The 26,215-nt window shown below is 63.9% G+C and overlaps 1 protein-coding gene across 1 annotated transcript in view; it reads left to right on the forward strand.

Moving 5' to 3' along the window:
- The window catches only part of PRDM16 (PR/SET domain 16), a 153,772-nt gene that overhangs the window by 27,039 nt on the left and 100,518 nt on the right, over window positions 1–26,215 (forward strand). Inside the window, exon 2 of the mRNA XM_056128344.1 lies at window positions 20,251–20,585. Coding sequence (XP_055984319.1) covers window positions 20,251–20,585 — 335 coding nt within the window. The remainder of the gene's footprint in view (window positions 1–20,250; window positions 20,586–26,215) is intronic.

Consider the following 26,215-nt stretch of genomic DNA (forward strand, 5'->3'; position numbering starts at 1 on the left):
TCCCCCAGGGTCCCCGGGGCGCAGGGGGGGCCGGACAGCCACTGGGCTCAGTGCTGGCACCTCACTCCGCCCTGCCCCCGCCCCTGCCCTGGGCCGAGATCCTGGCAGCGAGAGGGTTTCTCAAACCGAGAGAAAGTTGCAGAGAAGGGAGGGCGCAGACGGTCTCTTGTTTTGCAAAACTCAAAATAGATTCCGGCTTGGTGCTTCTAGACACCAGCCATGGTTGCTCATCCTGGCTGGCCTCTCACGGGCAGCCGTGACGACCTGGCGTCGAGAGCAGCCGGGGCTGAGGTGGCCGTTCCCTGGTTCCCTGAGTGCTGCCTCAACCGTTTGCTACGTCAGATATCAGATACCGCGTGCCAGACGATCCCTCGGGAGATAGAAACGCCCACCCCGTGGGTGCCGCCAGCCCAGCTGGGAGGGGCAGCTCAGGGGCATGGGCCGGCCGGGTCTGGCCCTGCAAGCCTGGCTGGGGGTGGGAGTTGGGCACGACAGGGCCAGCCCGAGCCCTGGCTCCTGCCCACTGGGCAGTGTGGGCTGGCGTGGTGGATACGCCCTCCCCAGGGGCCGCGGCATCGGGGCCAGTCCCCACGGCTTCCTGTCTGAATGTGCTAATTCCTGAGAAAAGACCAGTTCCCACCGGTGCAGACAGGCCGGAATGCGAGGACCGGTCAGTGCCTTGGGACCAGGACGGTCAGACCCTCTGGAGCCTGGGACCTCAGGGCCCGCTTGTGTCCAGGGCCTGTTGTGTGGGCACCCCGCAGCCTTGCCTCAGATCCCACCATGCAGGGGGACCCAGAGAAAAACCCAGCGGGACCCTGGAGCCAGGCCAGGCTGCGGCCTCCTACCACAGGACTGGGCACTGAGGACACGGGCTGGCCTGCAAGGTGTAAAGGAAGATTCCAGAGATGAGAGCACCTTTGGGGTCTGTGCAAGTTCAATGCTACCCGTAGCTGAGGACCCAGAACCGCCAATGTGTGTGTTATGCACACATGCACAGACATGTATGTGCCTGTATAGACGTGTGTGCAGACATGTACACGCTGGTGTACACATGTGTGCATATGTGTACATGCCTTGTACACATGTGTGCGTGTGTGTCTTGTAGTTCTGCGTGTGTGCATGAGACCTGCATATGTGCATACATGTGTGTGCCTGTGTAGACCTGCATGTACCTATGTGTACATACCTGCGTAGTCCTGTACGTGTGCATGCCCGTGTAGACCAGCATGTGCATATATGTACGTGCCTGTGTAGACCTATGTGTACATATGTGTGTGTGTCTGTATAGACATGTTCATGCCTATGTAAACCTACCTCTGTGCATGCCTGTGTAGATGTGTGTGCGTGCACCCATGTGCATTCCAGGGTAGTCCTGCATGTGCTTATGTGTGCGTGCCTGTGTAGACCTGCGTGTGCATATGTGTGGTGCAGATGCGCTGTGCGCAGGGAGCCCGTGCATTCAGCCCAGGGCCGAGCAGTGAGTCCTGTGCTGGGGCTCCCGGGGCAGTGCTGGCCCCTCAGGCTCACCTTGACTATGGCCCAAGAGGCCGGGGCTCACCAGCTGGGATGTTAGTGTGGAGTGTCCACACCGCCAGCCACACCGCCGGCCACACCACTATCCACACCACCATCCACACCGCCGTCCATACCACCATCCACACCGCTGTCCACTGGTGCTCCCCGGTGGGGGGTCGCAGCTGGCCCTGGTTTTGCACTAGGCTCCACGGCTGACTGATCACTGGCCTTAGTTGGGGCCCCGTCACCTGCAGCAGGAGGAAGCGGCCCCCAGGCCTGGCACTGCCCAAAGGCCTGTGCCCTGAGGGTCACACCAGGCTCCCACAGCCTCGGGTCTGGGTTGAGCAGCAGCCATGAGGACGCCTGTGGCTGCAATTTTACAGGTGCACCAGTGTGTAGGCACAGATGCACATGTGCATTTTCACACATGTGTTCATGCGTGCCCTTGGTGTGAGCGTGTGCTCACATGTGTGTGTGCATGTGTGCATGCACTTGTCCTGCCTGCATGTGCGCTCCCACACGTGTGTCCTGTGTGCCTGTGGTGTGCAGGCAGGGCCAGCCGTGGGCACGGGTGGGGTCGATTCGTGTGCCGGGTGGGTGTGTCTGGAGGGTGGGGGGCGGCGTCCACTCCCGGGCAGGGGTGCTGCCCTCTGGCACTTTGTGGTCCCCGACCTGTACCCGAGCGTGACCCCCACCTGCTCTGTCCACTGCCCAGGGCCCCCATGCACCAGTCACTGGGGACGGAGCAGGGAGCTGCTAGGGTCATGCTGGAGAAATTGCTGGCTTTCTAGAACCCTCTAGAAGGTTCCACCCGCTGCCACGGCCTGGTCCTTCTCAGTTTGTTTTGGGGGATCCCATTTGGCCGTTCCCAGCAGCTTTTCCTCCAAACATGGCTTTGGCACGAGCCCCTCTCCCCAACCCCCATGGCTGGGGGTGTTCCTTCTCCTCTGGGCTCCGGGCAGAGGCGGCCTCTGGAGGTTCAGGGGGGGAGCGCCCTGCGGGGTTCCCGCCAGCCGGCCCACACCTCCTCATCCCCACCTCCCTGTGCCCGTCGGGAACGCGGCGTTTCTCATGAAGTTCGCTGAAAGGAATTTTTAGCACAAACCAAAGAGAAAGGAATAGCAGCGCCTCCAACTCGCCAGCTCCCTCCTGGCCACTGGGGGCTGGGAGCCCTTTCGGAAGGTTCTAGAAGCAGGGGCAGTCGTCCGGCCCAGGAGGCTGAGGGGTGTGGCCGCGGGGCCTCCCCAGGGCCTGTCCTTGAGGTGCCAGGCCTGAGTCTCGGAGCTGCCCGCCCTCATAAGCCGGTTAAATTAGCCTCGTAATACTAAAATGCTAGTCCCTTTAATATGTAAACAATGACAATTTTTTTCAAAGGGTTTAGGATTTAAATTAGTTTTTAAAAAACCCAATTACTGCCATTTAATTCGAGGGGAGTGTTCTTTATGTGCTAATTATATAGCTGGGAAATGAGCGATCAGGCACAATGGGGCCGCTACTGCACTTTTTAAAGGTCTCAACTTATTTATTGGAGTTTGGAGGTCCTCTGCTCTGGGAGCTGTGGGGAGGGCAGGGCGCCACGGTGGGCACCGGGACGGAGGTCAACCAGGCCTCACCTGTGGCCTTTAGCTCGTCTTATTATTGCCGGGATGTTTAGGAGACATCAGAACCAGCACTGGGCCCCCTCCCTGCCCACCTGGCTCTCTGGCCTGTGGGCACAGGAAAAAGACTGCTGGGTGTAGGGAGGGCAGGAAACAGGGACCAGAGTACTACCTTTATCTCCCCAGAGACTTACCCATACAGAGCCTTCTAGAACCCTCCAGAACCTTCTAGGACATTCTAGCCCCTTCTAGAGCTCTCTGAAGATACTCAGAGGTACATACAAGTTCCAAGAGGCAGCAGGTAGGCTTCCCTGGAGTCCATGTCAATTCTGGAATGTTCTAGAGGCTTCCTGGGTGGAAAAGAAGCCCAGCAGGGTGGACCAGGCTCCACAGAACCCTCCCCGGATGAGGGCCTGGTCCAGCCCAGCCTAGGATGAAGCACTGGTGTGTCACGAGCTCGGGCCCAGGTGCAGCGCAGGGGCGAGGTAGATGTGAGTGCTGTGTCCGGGAGAGCTCCTGGAACACGGTGGGGGTTCGGATTCTTGGAGCCGAGGCGCTGGGGTCGAGGCTGGGGGTCAGGGCGGGAGGGAACCAACCCCCTCCGTCCCGGGAAGTCAGCCTTAGCACCTCGAGTGCGCAAAGCAGCGAAGATTAAACGTAAAGCGATTAGACAACTTTCCTTCTCAAGACATTAGCTGGTCAAAAATGACAAAAATGTCCCTAAGCCGCGAACGAGGGCCCAGGGAACAGGCGTCCTTTGTTCGTGGGCAGCCGGACTGTGCGCCCGCGTGGGGCCGGGCAGGCAGAGGGAGGAGGCTTCCCGGGGGCTGCAGGGTCCCGGGCCTGGCCCGAGCAGCGTCGTGGGCCACAAGAGGCCGGGCTCGGCCTCCCTGCCCGCAGCCCCACGCGGATGAAGGCTCTTTGCGTGAAGGGGACATGCAGGCCTGGGCTCCCCTGAGTGTGCCCGGCCCCACGCGACGCCACGGGAGCGTAACCGGAGCCCGGAGCCACCGTGCTGGTGGGCAATGACAATGAGAGGGTCTCTTCAGCCGGGCACCGAGCCGGGCATTGTGGCCGCACTGCCCTGGCTGGGGCGTAATTACAGGCTCGGGTTACCTGGGACACAGACGCTCGCATTGTTGTGTCCGCAGGGACTGACGACCCCTGGACCCTTCTCCTCCTCCTCCCCTGGACCCTGGCCCGGCCCGCCCGGAGCCTCCACGCAGCCTTGCTCGCGGGAGCCATTTCTCACAATCTCTCCCCAAGCCTCACTCCAGCCTCCACTCCAGCCTCATGTGGCCGCGTTCAGGGCCGGTTGGGCCGCATGCGGGCAGGGGCCACCCTCTGAGCCCCGGGAGGGGTCGTGTCTGGGGTGAGCGGGGAGACTGAGGCAGGGGCTGCCGGGTTGGCATCCCTACCCCTCCCGTGGAGAGGGCTGGGCCTCCTGTCCCCTGCTCTGACCCTGGGGCCGCCTGTGGGGTCACATGAGCAGATTTAGCCCGAGCCTCCCGGCTTCTCAGTCACGTCATGTGGGAGAGATCAGCGCGGGCACCCCTAGGGCCCGCAGCCCCTCCCTGGGCTGCGCCAGGCCTGCTTGACAACAGAGGGCTGCCTGGAGGAGGTGGCTGCCGAGGAAGGGGGGAGGGTCTGTCCTGGTCTGTCCACCAGGGCCCGAGCCCCGCCTGCTCGGGTAGCCTCAGGAGCCGGCCCCGCAGGTGGCCCCTGGCATGCTTGGAGGACCCTGCCCAGGACCTGCTCCTGCGGGCACCATGTCCAGCCCAGGGGGCCCAGAGCTAGGGGAGCTCAGCCCCCACAGATGAGCCCCAGGCGGGAGCAGAGGCCCCGTAGGGAGCTGCTTCAGCACCCCAGAAATTTTCACACGTCCTCCCTGCCCCTGTCTGCTGCCCCAGGCCTCCAGGACCATGCGGGAGTGGGTCACAGGACAAGGTCACTGCATGGGGGTCATTCTATGGGGTCACTGTATGGGGGTCGTGTATGGGGTCGCTGTATGAGGGTCCTGTATGGGGGTCACTCTATGGGCTCATGTATGGGCTCATGAATGGGGTCATGTGGGTCACGGTACAGGGGTCACTGTAAGGGGTCACTGAATGGGGGGGTCACTGTGTATGAGGGTAACTGTGCACAGGGGTCAGTGTGGAGTCACTGTAAGGGTCGCTGGGGGTCAGTGTGGGGTAATGGTATGGAGGTCATGTATGGGATCACTGTATGGGGGGTCACTTTATGGGGTCATGTATGGGGGTCATGTATGGGTCACTATATGGGGGTGACTGTATGGGGTCACATATGGGGTCACCGTTTGGGGCTGGGTCAGGGAGCTGATTTGCTTTGGGGGCCTTGTCTGGAGAGGAGGGGCAGCGGGTTCTTCCTGGTTCGCCCTGTCCCCTCCTCCGTGGGCAGTTCCTGGACCGTGGGCGTTCAACTCTGCCCTTTTGAGAGAAAGAGCCTGTTGTGTGGGTCCTCACGGCACTCCGCCCCCCCGGCCTGGGGCTGCCTCATGCGGGGCTCCCTGTCCCCCGTGCCCGCAGCCCAGCCTCTCCCCAAGGGCCCCCAGGCCGGCCAAGGGGTTTGGGGACGAGGCTGTGATAATGGACGGCTCGGCCTCTGATGTGGGCACTGCCCCGAGTGCCGCCGGCCCGTCAGCTGCAGCCCGCCTGCCCTGCCGGCTCGGTGCTCCCTGCCTGCCCCCATACCCTGGGCTCGGGCAACCATGGGCCCGGGGGTCACGTTCCCTGCTGCTGGCACCCCCGTCCCGGCCGCCACCCCTGATCCTCCTGCGGGAGCATGGGGGCCGCACCCACCTCCGTTAGATAGCGGGGCGGGCGGGGGAGCAGCCGGGCAGACCCCCAGGGGCCTCTCCGTCTGGGGGCTGCCTCCCGGGACCTGCCCCGACCTTGAGCCCTGACGGCCGATCGGCCAGTGCACTGCCCGCCGAGGCGGACTGGTCATCTGCAAGGTCAGGCTGGCCGTGGTGCAGGCCAGGCTCGCGACTCGTTTTCAAGTTGGCCTTGCGGCGGGCGCCTGCCGGGTCCCTGTCGGGCGGATGCGGCCCCCGGATGGCCGCACATCTTTGTTCAGGAACCTGGTCTTTATTAAATTTAATTGCTTCCTTTTCTGGCCTGAAATCAAGGGTGGCCTCAAAGCACGGACAGCACCAATTTAATTTAATTACTCTGCAGCCTTCCGAGCAGAAATGCAGCTACCGGGGGCGCGGAGGGGCCCACTCTGGATGTGCCCGGCAGCCCCGGAGAAGCCGGCCCGGCCTCCGTCTCCCGCCCCCACCCGCGAGAGCAGACTCGGGGCTCCTGGCTGCTTGATGGATTTATTTTCATTTGCGCTCGGACACGGGCAATTCATTAGGGTCCTTTATCTGCGCCGCAGCCGCCGGCTCTGGCTGTGGGTGTGGACTGGGCCGGGCTGCGCCTCCCGCAGCCCGTGGGCCCCCCGTGTGGGTCAGCCCCGGCTCCCCACGTGCTTCCGTCCACTCCTGGCTCGGCCGCTCATCCCGCCCGCGGGTCCGGCCGCCTCGGGCGCGAGGCTGCGGCGCCCCGGAAGCGGGAACAGAAACCCCGGGAATGATTAAGATGATTTGTTAAATAATAGAAAATGTTTTTCGTTTCCAGTTTCCAGCTCTCCGAAGCCAGCCTCCGTTGCTGCTTCTCATCCCTTAATATTTAGACTTATGGGCCAATTTGAGGGTATTTTCTCTTCCCGCGATGATTAATGCGTCTCTGGAACAATGTCATCACCAGTCACCCACCTGGCCTGTCGGCCCGCATCAATCTCCGGGCTGGGTGGTAATTTATGACGGCCCGGCAATTTGCAAAGCTAATGGGGAGGGGGAGGCCGCCCGCCCGGCTCCGCGCTCCCCCCATTAGGAGAACAAATGGTGCTGACGCCAAACATCATCTCCAAGGCTCGATAAATATTTTATCAGCCATAATGGAAATCGCCAAATTGGTCTAATTGTTCAATACGTGTTCAGCGTGGTGTCAGCGCCCGCCCGGCCGCTGCCCGACCCTCCTGGCCGCCTGGGCACGGGCCGGGCGCTGGGTGCATCCCGAGGGTGTAAATAATGTGCTGGCCGCAGTAGCCCCTTAAGGGAGTGATAAATTTAGTGAGAATTAATGGGCCAGTTTCACTGCGATCGTGCGCTGGGGCCTTGGAGAACTACGACCAGAGTGGTGGAGGCTGGCAGGTGGTCACCAGGGTAGACGCCGGGCCTTCCTGCACGGCTGTCACACACACATGCATGTGCACATGTTCACACGCATGCACATACACACCACATGCACGCACACACATGCACACACACATGCACACACACGTACACACATTCTCATATACATGCAGATACACCTGTACACACATGTACAGGCACACACATACACACATACATAGACACACATTCATGCACGCACATCCATTCACACACATGCACACACCTGTAGACACATGCACATGCACAAACAGGCACACCCACCCACATACACATGCACACACATACACACATGCATTGACACACACACACTCACATGCACACACATGCAAACATACACACATGTACACACGCACATGCATGCACATACATACATAAGCATGCACACACATGCATGCACATTCATGCACATGCACACATAATCACACACATACATACATATGCACATACACCTGTATACACATGTACATGCACACACAGGCATACCCACACACATGCACACATACACATGCATAGACACACATGCACACAAATTCGCACACACATACACACATGTATACACATGCACATCCATACACACGCACACACACACGTTGTTCCATGGACACGTATCTCCTTCATGTGGGGTTCCCCATCCCCCTGAGAACTCCCCCGTGGCCCCGCCCCACCCCCACATTGGTGCCCCCCACACTGGTGTCAGAGTCTTCATGCCCGACAAGACCTTTTAGTCTCTGGAACAGAGAAGTCTCGGGGTGGGCGCACAGATGCAGGCTGCAGGAAGACATGTAGGCGCAGCTGAGAGGGATCATCATGGCCCACACCCCGCCTGCTGGACTCCCAGCAGCACCTCTGGGCTCCCAGAGACCCACGCCGGAGTCAGCCCCCCAAAGCAGCGCTCCAAAGGGTGGGCCCCGGCCGTGCCAGCGCCCGAGGGCAGGGACAAGGCCACTGCACACACTGGGCAGGAGCAGAGCGCAGGCAGCGCTGGGGGGAGGGACGCCCGCAGTTCTGTCTGTCTATCCGCCGTGCTCCCCCGTCCCTCACGGCTGCTCCTCATTAGTCCCTCACCGCTGATCCCGTCCTCGAGCCAAAGGGGAAGCGAGAGAGTGTGACCGTGGAAACACACGCCAGGCCGGTGGGCCGAGCGGCTGTGGATGCTGCAGGAGCCCAGCCAGCTACTCCCGGGTGGGGGCATGGGCACTGCGGCATTGGCACACTGCCCACACCACACAGCTCCCGGGGGCAGTGACCGCTCTGTCCCCCGTGCAGGGGCAGGTCTCTCGGGGTGTCCTCCGCCTGCTCCCCTGCCCCTCGTCCCTGACCCTGCACACCGGACAGCAGCAACTCTGGTCACTCGGGTGTCCTGCCTGCTCCCTGAGCATTTGCCAGCCCAGGGAAGCATGACCCCGTGACCCTGGGTGCAAGCAGAGTAGGGTCCAGGCCTGGGAACGCCCCAGACACGCCAGCTCTGGGGTCTGCCCTGGGAGCCACCCCCACACCTCAGAGCACTATTTCCTCGGATCCAGGGAAGATCTGACCTGGCCGGCAGGCAGGGCCTCTGTCGCTCAGGATGGCATGTACGTGCACCCAGCTGGCATGTGTACCGTATGGCTGTGCGCACACGTGTGTGTTGTGTGTGTTGCACAGCACATGTGTGATCATGAGTGGCCTCGTGTCATGCGCGTGTCTGCATGTCGTGTGTGCATGTGTGGGGGGCTTTTTTGGCTGAGCGGGGGGCGGGGGATGGCCGGGGCAGGTTCTGGTCAGTTCAGAGGGGCTGCCCACCTGCTCACCTGTTGGCAGAAGCGCAGGGCCGCTCGGGGCTGCACCCAGTTCAGGGAGTTGCGCCCAGCACTGCCCCGTTCCTGCCCACTGCTGGGCACCCCTTGTGGAGTCGGAGGCCACAGTCCATGTGAGACCCTCTGGAGCCACCCAAGGCCCAGGGAGTCCCCAACCCATCCGCAGGCTCAGAGCCAGGAGCCATGCCATGGGGGCCTGTCTGCAGAGAGCGGGATGCCAGCCAGAAGACGGGGTGGGGTGCCACATGCTGGGGAGCAAAGGATTGTGTGGACTGTGGGTCTGTGGGACTCTGGGTCTGTGGGGATTGTGGGTCTGTGGGAGTTGTGGGGATGTGGGACTGTTGGGGTTGTGTGTGACTGTGGGGACTATGTGATCTGTGGGGTTTGAGGCTGGCCCGGTTCCTTCTCCCATGCTGACCTGTCCTGGTGGTCATGTCTGAGGGTCCCGCGGCCCAGAGAGCCACTCAGAGTAGGCCTGTGGGCCAGCCCCCATCCCCATGTCTGATCATGCCCTGACCCCACCAACAGGAATGCCGGCCCCCAAGACTGTGTCTGGCAGAGTCGGACACCAAGGGCCTTCTAGAATCTTCCATTTCACTATCATGGGTGAAAGGTGTGTGTCATGACCAGCTTCAAGAGCGACCCAGGTCTGCAGCGGGCAGTGGTGTTCCCTGAGATCCGGCTGCGACCGCTGCCCTGATGGCCACAGCTGAGAGCTGCCCAGGGAGGCCCTGCAGCCCTTGGGCTCTCTCTGCGCGGGGGGCAGCAGGCAGGGGTCTCAGTGCCCCCTCACCCCTCTATGCCCTGGTTACCTCAGGAACCATTCTTGCTCCGGGGGGGTCCCAAATTTCATGCTCCCGAGGGGTCCAGTGTCTCAGGGCACCTGGTCACCCAGGCTCGTCACTGATGCTATGCCTGGTGCTGGTCAGTGGGAGTCAGGGCTGGGCTGACCCCGGGTGTCCACACCAGGCTCCCGTCAGACCCTCAGTCTCAGCTCTCCGACTACCCTTGCGGTCTGGGGGCTCCCGGGACAGTGGGTGTGGGGGGCCACACAGATACCCCTGCCCTTACGCTGCACGGCTGGTGCTGTCCCCACGAACCACCTGGGCGCTGTCCTGATCAGTGCAGGGCGGCTCCTCAGTGCAGCAGGCCAGGAGCTGGCCGGGAGGCCTCAGAGTGGGCCCTGCACACCGAGGGAGATGCTGACTCTGGGCCAAGGGCCCCACCCGGCAGCAGGACAGGCACCCCGCATCCGACCAAAGCCGTAGCCCTCACCCAAGCGGCCCCCTGGGAACCTCAGCAGAGAGGCGCGAGAGACTGTCCACTCCCTGCAGACCCTTGACCCTGCACCTGGAGTCACCCTGGCGGGCCCTTCTTGGCGGCCTGTGGGCACCGGGTCCCGCTTCACTCGGCTCCAGAGCCCCTCATGCAGGGGACGCTCCTTGAAGGTCACTGAGTCAAGACCAGAAACCATCAGGCCGGCCACTTGGCAGTGTCTTCCCACTCATCCCCATGCACTTGTCTCTGTCTGTCCATCCATCCACCCACCCACCCACCCACCAACCCACCCATCCACACTCACTGTCCATTCGCCCAGCATCCCTCACTTCCGGCCTTGTGATGGGCGGTCACTGCACTGGGCTGTGACCCGTGGCCACACACTGTGCCGCAGCCATCCCTGGACTTGGGCTGGTCATGAACAAGGAGGACCGTGGCCTCCCTCGAGGGGTCACTGGACTGCTCTGCTGAACACACTTCTCGGGGTCCAGCTGTCCACTTGCCTGGGTCCTTTTGGGGCCCCGAGCCCGGAAGGCCCTGTCGTCCAGCTGCTCTGTTGCTGTGGGACGCCCTCACGTGGGTGTGCCCGGGAAGCACCAGCCCCCCACTGCCCCAGGGCAAGTGTGCATGGCCGTGAGGGGCATGTGTGCGTGCATGTGTGGCCGTGGGGGGGCCGTACGTGCATGGCCACAGGGCTGGGCACTGCATGTCTGCCGCTGCGAGAGCTTGTGCGATGCTCTGGGAAGAAGCAGCCTTGTTTGGGCCGGGAGTAACGAGCGGGGCTTAAGTGGGGGTTTCAAGTGCACGTTTAATTCACGCTGATTAACAGCCGCGCGCAGAGTAAACACCAGCTGAACGGCAGCCGCCCCGTGGGGCGCAGGACCCGGGAGGGCGGAACCAGCCGCCATCGGAGTGCACTGAGGCGGACTGGGGTCTCTGTCACTGCAGGCTGGAGACGCATAGTCTCTTGGGGTTCACCCATGCAGGGGTCACTGTGCTGGGGTCGCCCGTGCTGGGGTCACTCATGTTGGGGTCAGCTTGGGCCTCAGGTGAGGTGTCCCCAGATTGAATCCTGGCTGCGGTCACCCCGACTCGGATCCTGGCCTGGCTCCTGGTGCCCAGAGGCCAGCGTTCCTTGCCCTGGTGCTGAGGGGCTGCCCAGTGGGGTGGGGTCCGGCTCTGTCTCCTAGTCAGAAGCCCTGTGCTGGGAGAGGTGCGAAGGACAGTGTGACCTCGGGGACGCCCCGTGACCCCTGGCCTCCCTCTGAGCGTAGGTGGGGGAGATTTACGGAGGTGGCACCTTGTCTCTGCCCCTAATTCATGCGTTTGTCAGCGCAGCTTCTAATCGAGGCGCCCGGAGGAGGGATAAATAATGAAGAGAGAAAACACTGGGTCATAATCCAGGAGCATTTGCAAATCCATCACCGAGCCTCTCCCGGGCAGAGACAGGGCGGTGACGAATGGCGCCCAGCGCCCATCCATCTTGGCGCCTCCCTCCGTGCCGAGCACCTACTTGGGCTGTGATAGAATGAGGGTCCTGCACCCAGCAACAGATGGGCCGCCCGGCCCGCTCAGAGGGGAGAGGTCCCGGGCGGTCCAGGGGGCGCCCGCTAGGCTCGCGCTAAGGAGAGCTGGCCCTGGAAGGGGGCCGGGAGGGACTGGGTGGTCCCGCCAAAGGCAGGCCTGGGGCTGCAGCTCCTTGCCCCATCTGGGCGGGTGGCAGAAATCAGGGGGTCCCCATGCGGGCTGGGGGTCCTGGCCATAGCCGACCCTGGGCCTGTGGGGGAAGCTGAGGGCAGGAGACGCCACAATGGTGCCCAGTGTCCCCAAGGGACGGTCGGCTCGGGGCTGAGCCAGGGATGGGCTAGCTCAGGGTCCTGGGACTCCAGAATGGGCCCTGCTGGGTGGCAGCGCGTCGGCCCCTGGTGGACTTCCAGCTGGGCATGGCTGCAGTGTTGGTGGCCCCTGGTGTGGTCTGGGGGCTCCGCAGCCCTGCCTGACCCCCAACCGAGGCTGCGGGTCAGTGCTGAGAGCACTGGGGCGGGGGTCACAGGGAGGGGCCCAGCGGTGGGTGCTGTGTGGGGTCAGCTGTTCGCTGTCTCAGGCGTGTGGAGGCAGGCACAGAGAGGCCTCGCCCACCCAGGGCCCATCAGCTCCTCCCAGGTCAGCCACCTTCTACCTGCAGAATGGCCACTGGCCTTCCTGGCGCTGTGTGCACGTGTGCATGCATTGTGTGTATGTGTGTCTGTGTACGACTGTGTGCACATGTGCAACTACATGTGTGTGAATGTGCACGTGTGCACACGTGTGTACACATGAGAGTATATGTGCAAAGGTGTGTGCACATGTGAGTACCTGTGTGAGTGTGTGCACCTGAGTATATATGCATGTGTGTGTCTGCATGCTTGAAGTGTGTGCCGTGTGAGCATGTGAGTGTGTGGGTGCATGTGTGAGCATGCGTGAGCCGTGAACGTTGCAGTGCAGAGCATCTGTGTGAGCTCTGAGCTCAGGGGCCATGTCCTGCCCCCAGGAAGTGGCCCCTGCCCATCAGGCGGCACCTGTCCCCAGCCAAGTCCCGCGCTGGGTGTCCCGGTGCCCCCATGCTCCGTGACTCCAGGAGGTCCTGGGACCCTGCAATGTGACATGGGGACAAGAACCGAAGGACACTGCCCTGGGCAGGTGCCCAGGGAGCCCTGTGGCCCCCTGAGCCCGTGGGTCCCCCCCCGTCTGTACCGCTGAGCCCCGTCTCCCGTCCTGCCTTGGGAGAGCCAGGCGGCAGGACGCGGCAGCCGAAGGAACCGAGGGGGTTTCCAGAGCAACTCAGATGGGCTGACAGTCATGGGGGTGGGGGACACTGCTCCTCACCGACAGCTCCCAAGCCACCTGCAGCTCGCTGGACTGAGGGATCACGCTGGGCACCGGGGGACTCTCTGGGCCCTGTGGGGACACTCTGGTCACTCTGGGCCCTGAGGGACTCCCTGGTCCCTGTGGTCACTAAGGGACTCCCTGGTCACTGTGGGCCCTGAGGGACTCTGGGCACTGTGGCCTTGGTGGCGGCACTTGCTTTGGGCCCAGCCCTCGCCGCCCGCCGCAGTTCTCACAGCCTGTCACGGCCCGGCTCCCTCTCCTGCCGCGGGAGCTGATTAGCGGCGGGCCGTGGCGTGAGAGGTGCTGGGGTGGGAGGGCGGGGGTCATTTCGGAAAACCTCTTTGTGGATGGGTGGGGAGTGGGGAGAAAATGAATAGCTCTGAGCTCATTTCCATAGAAACTGTCTCATTACCATCGCTGCCCGCTGGACGCGTCGGCCCGTTGCCAGCGCGGGGCTGCACAATGCGGTGCCCCCGCCCGCCCGCCCGCCCGCCCGCGCCAGGCCCCGCCCCAGCCCCAAAGACCCCTCTTCGGCGGGCCGCTGCCCGTGGCCACCCCGGCAGGAGCATGGCACCCGCAGCGCCTCTTGGCCTGGCTGGGCTCTGGGGCCGTCTCTGCCCACAGCCCCGTTCACTCAGGTGGGCAGCATGGGTGACCCCCGAGATCTGCCCCCCCTGCCCCCTCACACCACTGCCCTGCACTTGCAGACAGCCCTCTGTGACCCTTCCCCAGGGGGACACAAGGGACTGGGGGGTCATAAGCCAGAACCTGCTGCCAGGCCGGGCACCCCCAAGACCCTGATCCCCAGCAGCAGAGGTCAAGGTCGGGATCAGGGTCAGGGTCACGGCAGCAAGGGCTGGGCCAAGCTGTGACTCTTCGAGGCCTGGAGTGGGGGGAGTGCGTGGCTTTGTCCTGCACAGAGCAGGTGGTGGGCCACGGGTTGCACACCAGCAGGGACATGCGCGGCGTGGGGTCCCCACCAACTCCGGTAGGGGTGCGGGTCTGCCCCATGTTCTGGGGCTGGTGGGGCTTCTCTCTGCCTGGCCCCGCACCCCCAGGACATGTGTCCCCCTCCCCTGCACGGACAATTCCCACAGCAGGTTCCCTGGGGCTGGCATCTCCCGGGACTCGGGGCCTCTCCTGCTGGGCGGGTGGGGGCCCACCCTTCCCGCCAAGGTTGTTTCGGGGTGCCTTCCCTGGGCGCGACTGCATCCCAAAATCTGTCTCCACAGAGGTGGTCGGGACAACTCAAAGAGAGCATGGGGCGGGCAGAGGGGCGCATACCTGGGGTCCCCAAAGCTTGAAACTGTCACCAGGGGCTGGAGCGATAGCAAGCACAGCGGGTAGGGTGTTTGCCTTGCACATGGTCAACCCAGGTTCGATTCCCAGTATCCCATATGGCCCCCTGAGCAACGCTGGGAGTAATTCCTGAGTGCAGAGCCAGGAGTAACCCCTGAGCATCGCCGGGTGTGACCCAAAAAGCAGAAAGAAAGAAAGAAAGAAAGAAAGAAAGAGAGAGAGAGAGAGAGAGAAAGAAAGAAAGAAAGAAAGAAAGAAAGAAAGAAAGAAAGAAAGAAAGAAAGAAGGAAACTGTCAGCACTGAGTCGAGGGGGCCAGCTGGGGTGGGCCATGGCTGGACCGTGGCTGCGGGTCCCAGACCTCAGTGGAGGCAGAGTGGGGCTGGATGGTGCAGTCTGGGGCCGGGTTCGGGGGGGGGGGGCCCTACCAGCCCCTGCTCTGTGCTCCCTGTGGGTGGCTCTCGAGCAAGTTCCCAGAGGGCCGTGCAGGGCTGGGTGCAGGGCTGGGTGCAGGGTGCAGTACATCCAACGTAAGAAATGGGGTCACTGCCAATAGTGTGCTGATGGGAGATCCCGGGATGCCACCCCCAGGGGGCCTTGTGGGAGTCTCTGGGACAGTCCCCTGCCCCCTGCCTAGGCCCTGGGCAGCCTTGGGGTGCTTGGGAGACGTGGGGGCTCGCTGCCCCTCATCCCAGGCAGCTGCAGTCGCCGGGGGCCCTAGTGTGGAGGCCGCCCCGGCCCGCCCCTCCCTCGCTCTGTCGCTGAAACTCAGTAACCGCCAGGGAATCACGAATCCTGACCCCCCCTTACCCCCCCCCCCCCCCCCCCCGTGCTGGAAGCAGGGATAGGAGCCAGCCCCGGCCCAAACCAGTCGGCTGCTTCTGGCGTTGGCTCCGGTGGGGAGCGGCCACCCTGTGAGCACGCGGGCAGCACGGAGCCCTGGAACACCCCTTCGGGAAGGCAGGTCTGGGAGCAGCTGTGCCCGGGGCCGACAGACGCCCATGCGGGCAGCGGGTGGCCCCACCAGCCACGGGCACACTGCGCCCGCCACGAGCAGCCCACCCCTTCCCTTCCTAGCCCTGCCTCTGCCCTTCCCACCCCACCCCTCCCCCTCCCAACACTCCCCTACCCTTCTAGACCCTTCCCGGCCCCACCCCTTCCCTCCCTTCCCCTCCCATCCCCTCCCCTTCCTGGCCGGCTGCCCATCCCCTCCTCTGCGTTTTCAGGACCCTCCCCCTCCTCTTCCAGACCCTCCCCTAACATTCCCAACCGTCCCCCACCCACTTCTGGCCTCCCGGTCCCACCTTCCCCTCCCTTCCCCTTCCCTGTCCCTCCCTCTCCCCTCCCCTCCCCCTCCCTTTCTCTTCTCTCTTCCCTCCCCTTCCCTTCTTTCCCCTTTCCTTTCTTTCCTCCCCCCCTCCGTCCCCTCCCCTGTTCAGTGCCCACCTGCCCGCCCCCTGAGCTGCTCCCACCAAGTCTCAGCTCCCTTGTGAGCTCCCCTGGGCTGCTCCAGGACAAGGCTCCATCCTCCATGCTCGCGACCTTCTCTGGGACCAGCCCTGTGCCCCGCACTCCTCCCGACCCCAGGCCTCCCCCTGCGCCCGTTGAGCTGGCTGCTGCCAGTGGTGCCCGAAGCCGCTGGTCTACACTGTCTACACTCTGCAGCTACTACTACCAGCAGGAGCCGGGAAGCAGCACTCGAGCGAGACCTTAAGGAAGCTGGCGAAGGGGGCTGTGCTGGGGTGGGGGGGGGCGTGCAAGGACTCGGGGAGTCACCAGCTGGGCCACAGGCAGTGAGAGGGGGGTGCTGGGGGTCTATTTCCTGGCGAGGGCTCGGGGTGTCGTGGGGTACGGGTGAGGCGACCTCGGCAGCGACACCCTCAGCCCCATGAGGCCACCCTGAGGTAGGTGTGACCCGGGACCACCACGCCCATCCTGGAGCCCGGACTGAGGCCCGGTGTGGGGCGTGGGGCAGGTGGCGTGTGCCACGCCTCAGTTTCCCAGCCTGAGAGATGGAGTAATGCTGCCAGCGTCCTGTACGGGGCGGCCCTGGCCAGCCGGCCCCGCGCGCCCTGGCCGGCCGGCCACGCTCGGGTCAGTAGCGAGCGCCATTGTCAAGGAGATTAATAGCGGTGGGGCCGCCGTTAATTCAGCGCCTAATGAGTGCGGGCCGCGCGCGCCGAGTAATCGGGTGATGTATGTGGGAGCGCCCACGTCCTGGCAGGGGTGAAAATCATTTCGACAAGTCAAATATTGTCACAGGGAACAAATGGTTCTGCCTGTTAATAAAAATTAATGAATTTTTTTTTCTTCTCTCTCCCTCTCCCCCTCGCCGCTGGCCTGCTAAACGGAGCCGCCGCGGACGGACACTTTATTTCATGGTTAAAACTGTAAACGTCTGATTAGGGCAGGAGCGGCCGGTGCAGGGGTGGGGGGCCCCACCCCGTGTGTCGGCAGCTGCGGCTGCTCGGCCTAGGCCAGGCGGGGGTCTCCGTGTCCCACGCAGGCGGCTGTGCCGGGAGGCCCGCGGTCACCCTCTTCCTTGTCCATCCAGCGTCCAGCGGTGGCAGCGAGGCAGCTCGTGCCCGCAGGCAGGAAGGAGGAGCTGCTTCGCTATAAATAGTGTGGCCGCTTCGGGCTCCTTAACCCCTTCCTCTCTCTGCTACCGGCGGACATCAGCCTCAAGCATCCAGCGGCCCCTCGCTCCTTGCCCCATCCCCAAGCCAGGCCCAGGCCCTCAGCACCCGACAAAGCTGCCTGCAGGCCGCTATGGCCCTCCTGGGTGGCCCCAAGCTAGCACAGCCCAGGACCTCAAATCTCACTGTCCCCAGACCCAAGGGGCAGGGCGGGCTCCTCCCGGGCTCTCAGGCTTGAGTGCCAGACCCCCCTAGAGACGGGGTCGTGGTCGGGGGCACAGAGCGGGCAGAGCTGGACCCACAGGCAGCATCTGGGCGCACTCAGGAGGCAGACGTGCGGGCAACCCATGCTGGCCACAGCAGCCCCCTCGTGCCCGTGGATGGTCCCCAGCACCTGCTTTCTCTGCACTGGGCGCCAGTGCTATACTGGGGGTCCGGCCCGCAAGGGCAGTCCAGGGCTGACCCACCCAGTCTGGGCAGCTCAGCTGGGCACATGGAAGGTTCCGCGGTGGCGGGTGGGGTTGCACCCGGGAGGGTGCGTGGCCCCTGGCTGAGACATGTTTGTGAAGAATATTCTGGCAGACTCTGGGCCCCAGATCCGGGGGGCGTGAGGGTCGGGGGCTGATTCCGAGAGCAGTGCGGCCGAGCGCCCACCGCCGCCTCCAGGGCTGGAAGTGGGATATTAAGCGGGGAATAAAGGAGCGGGAGGAAAGGCCGAGTCACATCTCGGAGAAACAAAGAGGCTTTTACCAGAACAAGCCCTGATAAAAATTACAGTGGCCTCGCGCGCTCCTGCCGCCCGGGGCATGCGGCGGCCGCGGCTGCTCCCAGGAGCGCCCGGTAAATAGCATCTTAGAATAACTCGCTCCGCGTGGCACCGAGGCAGGACCGGGGGAGGGTCCGGCTGGCCCTGGGGGAGGGGTCCCTGGCCTCACGTGACGCTGGCGGACTCGGAGGGGCCGTGCTGGGCCCGGTGCCAGCAGGGCTCACTGGTCTCACATTCGGGTCCTTCTCTTCTCGGGCGGGTGCGCTGGGGGGCTGTGCGTGAGGGGCTGAGGAGCCGGTGGCCCACAGGCCCTAGTGGACAGCACCCGGCCTCGTGCCCAGCCCTGCACCCGCACACCTGCAGTTACACCCCACACAGAGGCCCTGGCAGGACGGTGGCCATTGAGCCGGGGCTAGCCCCGCCTCCCCCGCGGCCCACCCAGTGGTCAGGCTTAGCCGTGGAGCCCCACTGGCCCCGTGAGGCAGCGGTCACTGTTCATGGGGCAGCCCAGGCCCCGACAGGCCTCGCAGGAGGCAGACGGTGGCTCCGCCAAGGGCTGGAGAGAGGCCAGGCAGCTGAAGCTGGGGCCTGAGACAGGCCCTTGGGTGCCGGGGCAGGGACTCGGGTGAGTCAAGGAGAGCGGGAGGGGCGCTGAAGGAACCTCGTCTCGCAGCAGCGAGAACTGGGGGCAGGCGAGAGTCCCCCCACCTTCCCCGTAGGATGGACCTCAGGGTGGCCCTCACTCCAGGTGGCCGCCAGCCGCCAGCTACCAGCCGCCACGCACATTCTACGGAGGGTGGGCAGGTGGGGGTGGTGGGTAGTGGGTGGATGATGGGTGGGGGATGGGGGAGTTGAGCCCCCGGGGAGGCTGGACTGCCCTTTCCTGTGGCCTGCTGGGTGGGCAGTGTGGCTCGAGTCCCGGCATGTGTGTACCCCGTGAGAGCCAGTATGGTCCCACCAGGGCAGGAGCTGGGGGCTCAGCCGTTCCAGGCCAGGTGACACCAGGGTGCCAGGTGGCAGCTTCCTGGGTGCTGCTGGAGGGGCCCCCTGACCCCGAGTGAGACAGTCCCACACAGCTGGGTGCTGAGTGCGGGGAGGAGGCGGGAGGGGAGGGCCAGCCCTGGGCCAGTGCTGGGTGCTGGAGACCCTAACTGCTGCCCCCGCAAGCACAGTGGGGCTCCCCTTCCTGCCCTGAGCTGAGGCAAAGCCAGGCCAAGCCTGCCCCCCTCCCCACCTGATTGGGGCTCTCGGCTTCCACTGTGGCTTGGGGCGATCACGCAGAGTGTGGTGGGACCCCAGTCCGGTGGCCAGTGCTGTGAGGGACCCTCAGGTCACAGAGCTGGCCCCCGGGTGAAGAGCCACGTGGGCGCGAGCCGTGGGCAGCTGGGGGCACGGGGAGGGGCCAGGTGCTTTGTCCCGCCAGCCCTGGCCTGGCCCTGCTGTCCCCAGGAGCAGGAGGGGCCCCGGCCTGTGGCGTCAGCCCTGCTGGGTCCGAGGCCCCGTGGGAGGGGGAGGTAACCCTGATTGCCCCACCCAGGGAGCAAGCCAAGCGCGTCCTCTGGGTGGGCAGAGCACCCTCTCCACTCGGGGCTGTCCTGGTTCTGGACGCTCAGGGGTCACTAAGGGGCTCTGCACAGGGCCTGCAGGTGGGAAGGGTCCCTGCCTGGGGGCAGGGTGGGATGCAGCATGCTGGGCCTGGGTTGCCCTTCTCTCCCACCCCTCGTCCTCGCGGGGGACATGTACGAGCGCGACGCAGAGCTGCTGGCCGGCGAGAGCACGGAGGACGAGGCAGAGGACGGCCCCATGTCCCCGGTGCTCCTTTGTGCTCAGGTGTCCCAGACGCCTGGCTGTACAGGCAGCTCCACACGGGAGGGGCCGGGCCATCAGGAAGCCACGGGGGTCCCGAGCCTGTGCAGACCCCAGACCCGCTCATGCAGAGCTGACCCCACAGCACACGCAGACAACCCAGGCATGATGGGTGGGGCTGCGCCCCTCCCCCCACCCTCCCCGCACAGCCCAGCACCCACCCCCAGAGGCTACTAACCCTCCCAGGCCATTGGGCAGCACCTGGCCCTCAGGCGGTCCTGTGGGGCTCCCAGGGGGAGCAGGGACAGGCCTCGGCATCGCTCCCTCAGCCCCCTGCCTCCTGGACCTGAGTGTCCACTGCGCAGCCTGAGTAGGAGGCCGGCCAGGGAGGACTCGGGGTCCAGGCACCATCCCCGGGGCCCATCTGACCCTGCCTCTCTCCCCAGGTGACGGCGACCTCGCGGGGGACATGTACGAGCGCGACGCGGAGCTGCTGGCCGGCGAGAGCGCGGAGGACGAGGCAGAGGACGGCCCCATGTCCCCGGTGCCCGAGGGCCCACCGTCGCCCTTCACACCCAAGGAGGGCTCCCCGTACGCCGCCCCCGTCTACATCCCCGAGGACATCCCCATCCCGCCCGACTTCGAGCTGCGTGAGTCCTCCGTGCCGGGCGCCGGCCTGGGCGTCTGGGCCAGGAAGAGACTGGACACGGGTCAGAGGCTGGGGCCGTTCGCGTTGGCGGCACCACGGCCGGTGCTCCGGGACACCGACTTCGGATGGGAGGTGAGCACCGCCTTGGCGTGGCCGGATGCGGCTTGGGGACTGAGGCCAGGCCTGTGGGGACGGCGGCTCCGCCTGGCGTTTCCTGGGCAGGGGCGGGGCCCAGAAGCTCCCACCTCAGCCTTGCTTGCAGAACGCGGGGGACCGTGAGAGCCAGGGGCTAGCCAAGTATCTGACCCGCACCCGAGGGGCCCTCAAGGGGGTCTCATAGGGCCCACCAGCCCTCAGTGCACTGCCGGCCCCTGCTTAGTGCTCTCCAGGGGGAAACGCAAAGGCAGGACCGCGCTGGCGCCTCAGCTGGACAGGCCGAGACCACGGTGTGGTGCTGCCCAGTCACCATGCTGACCCCTCACCTGGAGGACACCATGGGGGGCTGCCACAGCGTGACTGCAGAGGACACTTGTGTGGACATGGTCTGCTGTGCGTGGATGTGGTCAGCCCATGTGTGGGCGTGGTCTGCCCGTGCGTGGACGTGGTCAGTCTGTGTGTGGATGTGGTCTACGTGGATGTGGTCTAGTCCACGTGTGGAAGTGGTCTGCCCGTGCATGGATGTGGTCAGTCCATGTGTGGACGTGGTCTGCGTGTACGTGGTCAGTCTGTGTGTGGACGTGGTCTGCCCGTGTGTGGGCGTGGTCAGCCCGTGTGTGGACGTGGTCAGTCTGTGTGTGGACATGGTCAGTCTGTGTGTGGGCATGGTCAGCCCGTGTGTGGGCGTGGTCTGTAGGTACAAGTTGTGCTGCAGACTGCCTGGTGACCTGCCCCCAGCCCGGACTGTCCACTCTGTGGCCGGCCTCTGCCTGCCCTCAGCTCAGGTCATGCTCCTGGCCTTGTCAAATTGGGGCCTGGCCCCAACTTTTCTGTTCAGAACCGGAACTAGGCCCATTCTCCAGCTGTTCCCCAGGCCCCCTCACCTCCACTCTAGAATGTGCTTCTAGAACATTCTGCTCCTGTGGGGAAGAGCCTCTGGCTGTGTCCGGGACCAGTGGGCTGTCTGTCGGGGAGGCCCCCCGAGTGTGGCTTCCCGGCGGGCTGGAAACTGGTTCTGATTATTTGTCAAGAAAACCCTGAGTGTGGCCGTTTACCTGTTGCTGGGGCGGGGGCTGGCCAGTGCCCCTGAAGCACGCGGGTCTGGCCACCCTCTGCCCTTCTCTCCGGCATCTCTCTGAGAGTCAGTTGGGGGCCCTAAGTCCTGCAGCCTCCACCTGGGGGAGAGTGTGAGAGGCGGGGAGGGGGTCTATTGTCTCCCGCGCTGGCCACGGGGTTGGCTAGTCCACCTGGACGACGCGTGCTGACTTGCTCGTTCAACACGGGCCCCTGGGAAGCCCTGGGCATTGTGGAAAAGGCTCCCGGAGCTGCGGCCACCTTACCTCAATCGCTGCCCAACCTGAGGCCAGGGCTTAGCTGTGCTCACCAGGCTCGTGTCTAGGACAGGCATCGGGGCCACAGCCCCAACCAGAGGGAAGGCCTGTGAGGGCCGGGCGCGAGCAAGGCCAGGGCGGTCCCTCGGGCAGCGCCCCTCCAAGTCACACTGACATGCAGCCCCCAGCCCCCAGGAGACCTCCCAGACACAATCTGACACCTGTTCTGGAGGGGAGTGTCTCAGATTTCCCGGGGATCTGTGTACCCCTGCACCCCGCATCAGTGCGCGCAGCACCTGCAGCCCTGCACGCTGCACCGCTGCACCAGTGCACGCAGCACCCGCAACCCTGCATGCTGCACCCCTGCACCCCCACATCAGCACCCGCAGCCCTGTACGCTACACCCCTGCCCCCTGCACTAGTGCACACAGTCCTGCATGCTGTACCCCCTGCACCCTGCACCAGTGCACACAGTACCCGCAACCCTGCATGCTGCACCCCTTCACCCCCACACCAGCACCCACAGCCCTGCACCCCTGCACCTGCACCAATGCATGCAGCACGCACAGCCCTGCACGTTGCACCCCTGTACCAGTGCACACAGCACCTGCAGCCCTGCACACTGCACCCCTGCATCCCCACACCAGCACCCACAGCCCTGCACCCCTGCACCCTGCACCAATGCATGCGGCACGCACAGCCCTGCACGTTGCACCCCTGTACCAGTGCACACAGCACCTGCAGCCCTGCACACTGCACCCCTGCATCCCCACACCAGCACCCACAGCCCTGCACCCCTGCACCCTGCACCAGTGCACGGAGCACCCACAGCCCTGCATGCTGCACCCTGTGCCCCCACACCAGCACCCACAGCCCTGCACACTGCACCCCTGCACCCCAGGCCCCACACCCATGTGCTTGCTGCCATGTGTGGCTGGCTCTGGGACACACTCTCCTGGACAGCAGGCAGGGCTGGACCAGGCTGGCCTGTGCTGGCAGGCAGGCTCCCGCACTCTCTCTCAGCCACTCTGTGCCGGACCCTGTCTGGGATTTCTTCGGTCGCTGCCCTCGGCCAGGCCTCCAGACCGGCCCGGGGCTGCTAGCATCCAGAGTGACCCTGGCAGGGTGAGCCGGTTCCACCCTCGTCCATTCGGATGTCCCCCGGCAGGCGCACCCCACCCTGGCCCCCCACAGCCTGTCACCGTGACATCAGCCCCGCTGCTTTTAGCCGGGAATGCCGTGGAGTCCTGCACCCGTGGGCCAGCCCCGAGCGGGCACATGAGGAATGCTGGGAAAGGCGGGCGGCTAAGAATACCCCCCGTCCGTCGCTTCCTTAAGGGGTAATGTCTCAGCACCCGGCCGCGGGCGGCCGCACTTCCTTTAAATAGACCTCAGACTCGCAAGCGAAAAAGGAAATAAATATTTTCTTTTCATATTTGAGAGAAGTTTCCAAATGCCAACTTCTTAAATGGTATTTTACCATCCCATGTACCCCACATGCACATGTCTTATATGCACACGTGTGTACATTCATGTGCTTGCATGTAACATACATTCTACACACATCTGTGTGCACCACCCATGCACACACACGTATCACTATTCACACTCGCACATACCTTAGCCACATAGACACATACACACATGCATCAAACATGTATTGTGTGCTCACATACTAGTCACATGTCAAGGCCACATGACATGATATAGGGTCACATGCAGGACCCTGTAAACCCCCCTGGGGAAGGGGCAGGGCGGGGGTCGGCCCCCTCCACAGGCAGCGCTGCCCCAGCTGTCCTGCCCTCGTCCTCCTGCCCCTTGGTCCCCTGGCAGGGCCTTGGCACTCATGCAGACGCCACTTCCTGGGGCCAGGGTCCCGGGTCAGAACCCCACCACGGCCCCGCCCTGCCCTGGCATCTCCTGTCCAGACGGTGGCCCTGCTGCCTGCTCCCCTGGCACCGGCGGTCCTGAGGCACCTCCAACATGGAGCTTTGGGTCCTGCCCTGCTGGGCTCTGTGTGGTCAGAGGCTGCCTGAGTCAGGCCCAGCCCCTGCCACTCCTGAAGCCCCCAGGTTCCGGGTCAGGAGGGGGCCAAGTGCAGTGGTTGGCACCCCACTGCAGCCCCTAAGTGCCACCTCACAGACACGACCCAGAGAAGGGCGGGGGGGGGGGGGTCCTGGGGGTCCCAGGCACTGGTGTCTGCATCCAACTCTCACTGAAGGGATGGAGGAGGAGCAGCGGGTAGGGGCATGGCTGGCGCTGTCCATGCAGGCCCCAGGCCAGGATCCCACCAGGGGACCGAGGGACAGACCGGGGGTGGTCTTGGGCATGGCCCATGCCCCCGCTCCCCCCGACAACCCAACTCATCCTGGGAAAGCAGCAGCGCCGTAGCCCCACCTGCCCGAGGGCAGGCACGGCTGCAGGGCTCCCCGGGGACAGCAGGGCCCAGCGGCCTCCCGCCCATGGCCAGCGGTGAGAGTCCGGGCTTCAGGCCATAAAAGGTCTCCCGGGCACCGCAGACGGGGCACACCCGCCCGGGGCTTATCAGGGCCTCTCAGCCGGAATCCCGGCGGCGCTCGGAATGTTCTCGGCGTGTCCCGGGCATGGCGGCCGCTCCCAGAGCCCAGCCTGGTCCCGCCTGGACGCTCCTGGCCCTGCCTCCTGCCCAGGGTGCGTGCTCTGCTCCCGCACCTGGAGGGTCTGTCCTGCAGGCAGGGCTGGCACTGAGCAGGCAGCGTGGGGGGTCTGCGGGGGCACGGGGTGGCAGGTGAGCAGCCCCGGGGGCTGGTCCAGGTGAGGGCGGGGTTGGGGGATGTCCTGTCGGTGGCCGCGTCTCTTCCTGGAGCCAGGCGGGACTGGACAGGCACACGCCAGCCACGTCCCGTGGGACTCCGGCCGGTGGCTAAGATTTCGGCTGTGTGGCTTCGAGGCTTTGTCTGCCTGCCGTGGCTGAGATAAGCCCTGGCTGGAACAAGCTGCGGTGACCTTGTCTGAGTGCAAACTGCCCGTTTCCCCCAGGCTAACTAGGCTCCTGCAGGCCACGCAGGACGGCCACGGGCAACAGGGGTGCTAGGTGTACGCTGCACCCTCAAAGGCTGCATGGTGCAGCTGGGGTAAGTGCAGGTGAGGGGGCAGGGGTGGCCATGCTCACAGTGACCCGGGGTCCCAAGTACCACCAGGGTTCATCCCTGAGCACTGCTGGTGTGGCCCGGAAACCAAAGCAAGCCCCAGCGCCCCCAAACCGACCAGCACCCTCTTCCCCTCCTGAGGTGCACTGCCCCACCCAGGGTGCCCCCATGTCCGTGACCCAGGCGGCACCCCTGATGCTGCTGAGGAAAGGGGATGGCTGTGCTCCGGCCAGGGCGGGGCACAGATGTGAGCATCCCAGGGGGGCCAGCAGGGAGAGCCCAGCACATTGGCAGTGGGGGCTGGGTGGGACCCACATCAGAGCCACACAGAGGCACCTTTATCTGTGAGGTCCACCGGAGTGAGGCCTGTGGGGGCCTGTGTTACAGCCGAGCCCCCTGCCCAGTGCAGGTGTGAGTTCACGCACATCATGTGTGCGGAGGTGTGAGTGCGCACTCATCATGTGTGCAGGTCTGCGTACACACACATCATGTGTGCAGATGCGAGTACATGTGCTCTATGTGTGTGCAGGTCTGAGTACATGTGATTTATGTGTGTGCAGGTCTGAGTACATGTGCTCTATGTGTCTGCAGGCATGAGTACACTCATCATGTGTTCAGGTGTGAGTACACACATCATGTGTGCATGTGTGCAGGTGTGAGTACATGTGCTCTATGTGTTGCAGGTGTGAGTACACATGCTCTATGTGAGCGTAGCTGTGAGTACATGTGCTCTATGTGTCTGCAGGTGTGAGTACACATATGTGTGCATGTGTAAGTATACACTGTGTATGCAGGTGTGAGTGCACATGTACTATGTGTGTACAGGGTGTGAGTACACATGTATTATGTGTGAAGATGTGAGTACATGTGCTCTATGTGTCTGCAGATGTGAGTAATCACACGCTGTATGTGCAGGTATGAGTACACATGCATCATGCATGCAGGTGTGAGTATATGTGCATCGAGTGTAGGTATGAACACAGTACATCATGGGAGTGCAGGTGTGAGTACATAGTACATCATGTATGAAGGTGTGAGTATGTAGTATGTCATGTGTGCAAAAGTGTGTACATGTACATCATGTGTAGATGTGAGTACACATGCATCATGTGTGTACAGGTGTGAGTACACAAGTATGTGTGTGCAG

This window comes from Sorex fumeus, unplaced genomic scaffold (assembly GCF_029834395.1).
Source record: "Sorex fumeus unplaced genomic scaffold, SorFum_2.1 ptg000064l, whole genome shotgun sequence".
NCBI lineage: Eukaryota > Metazoa > Chordata > Mammalia > Eulipotyphla > Soricidae > Sorex > Sorex fumeus.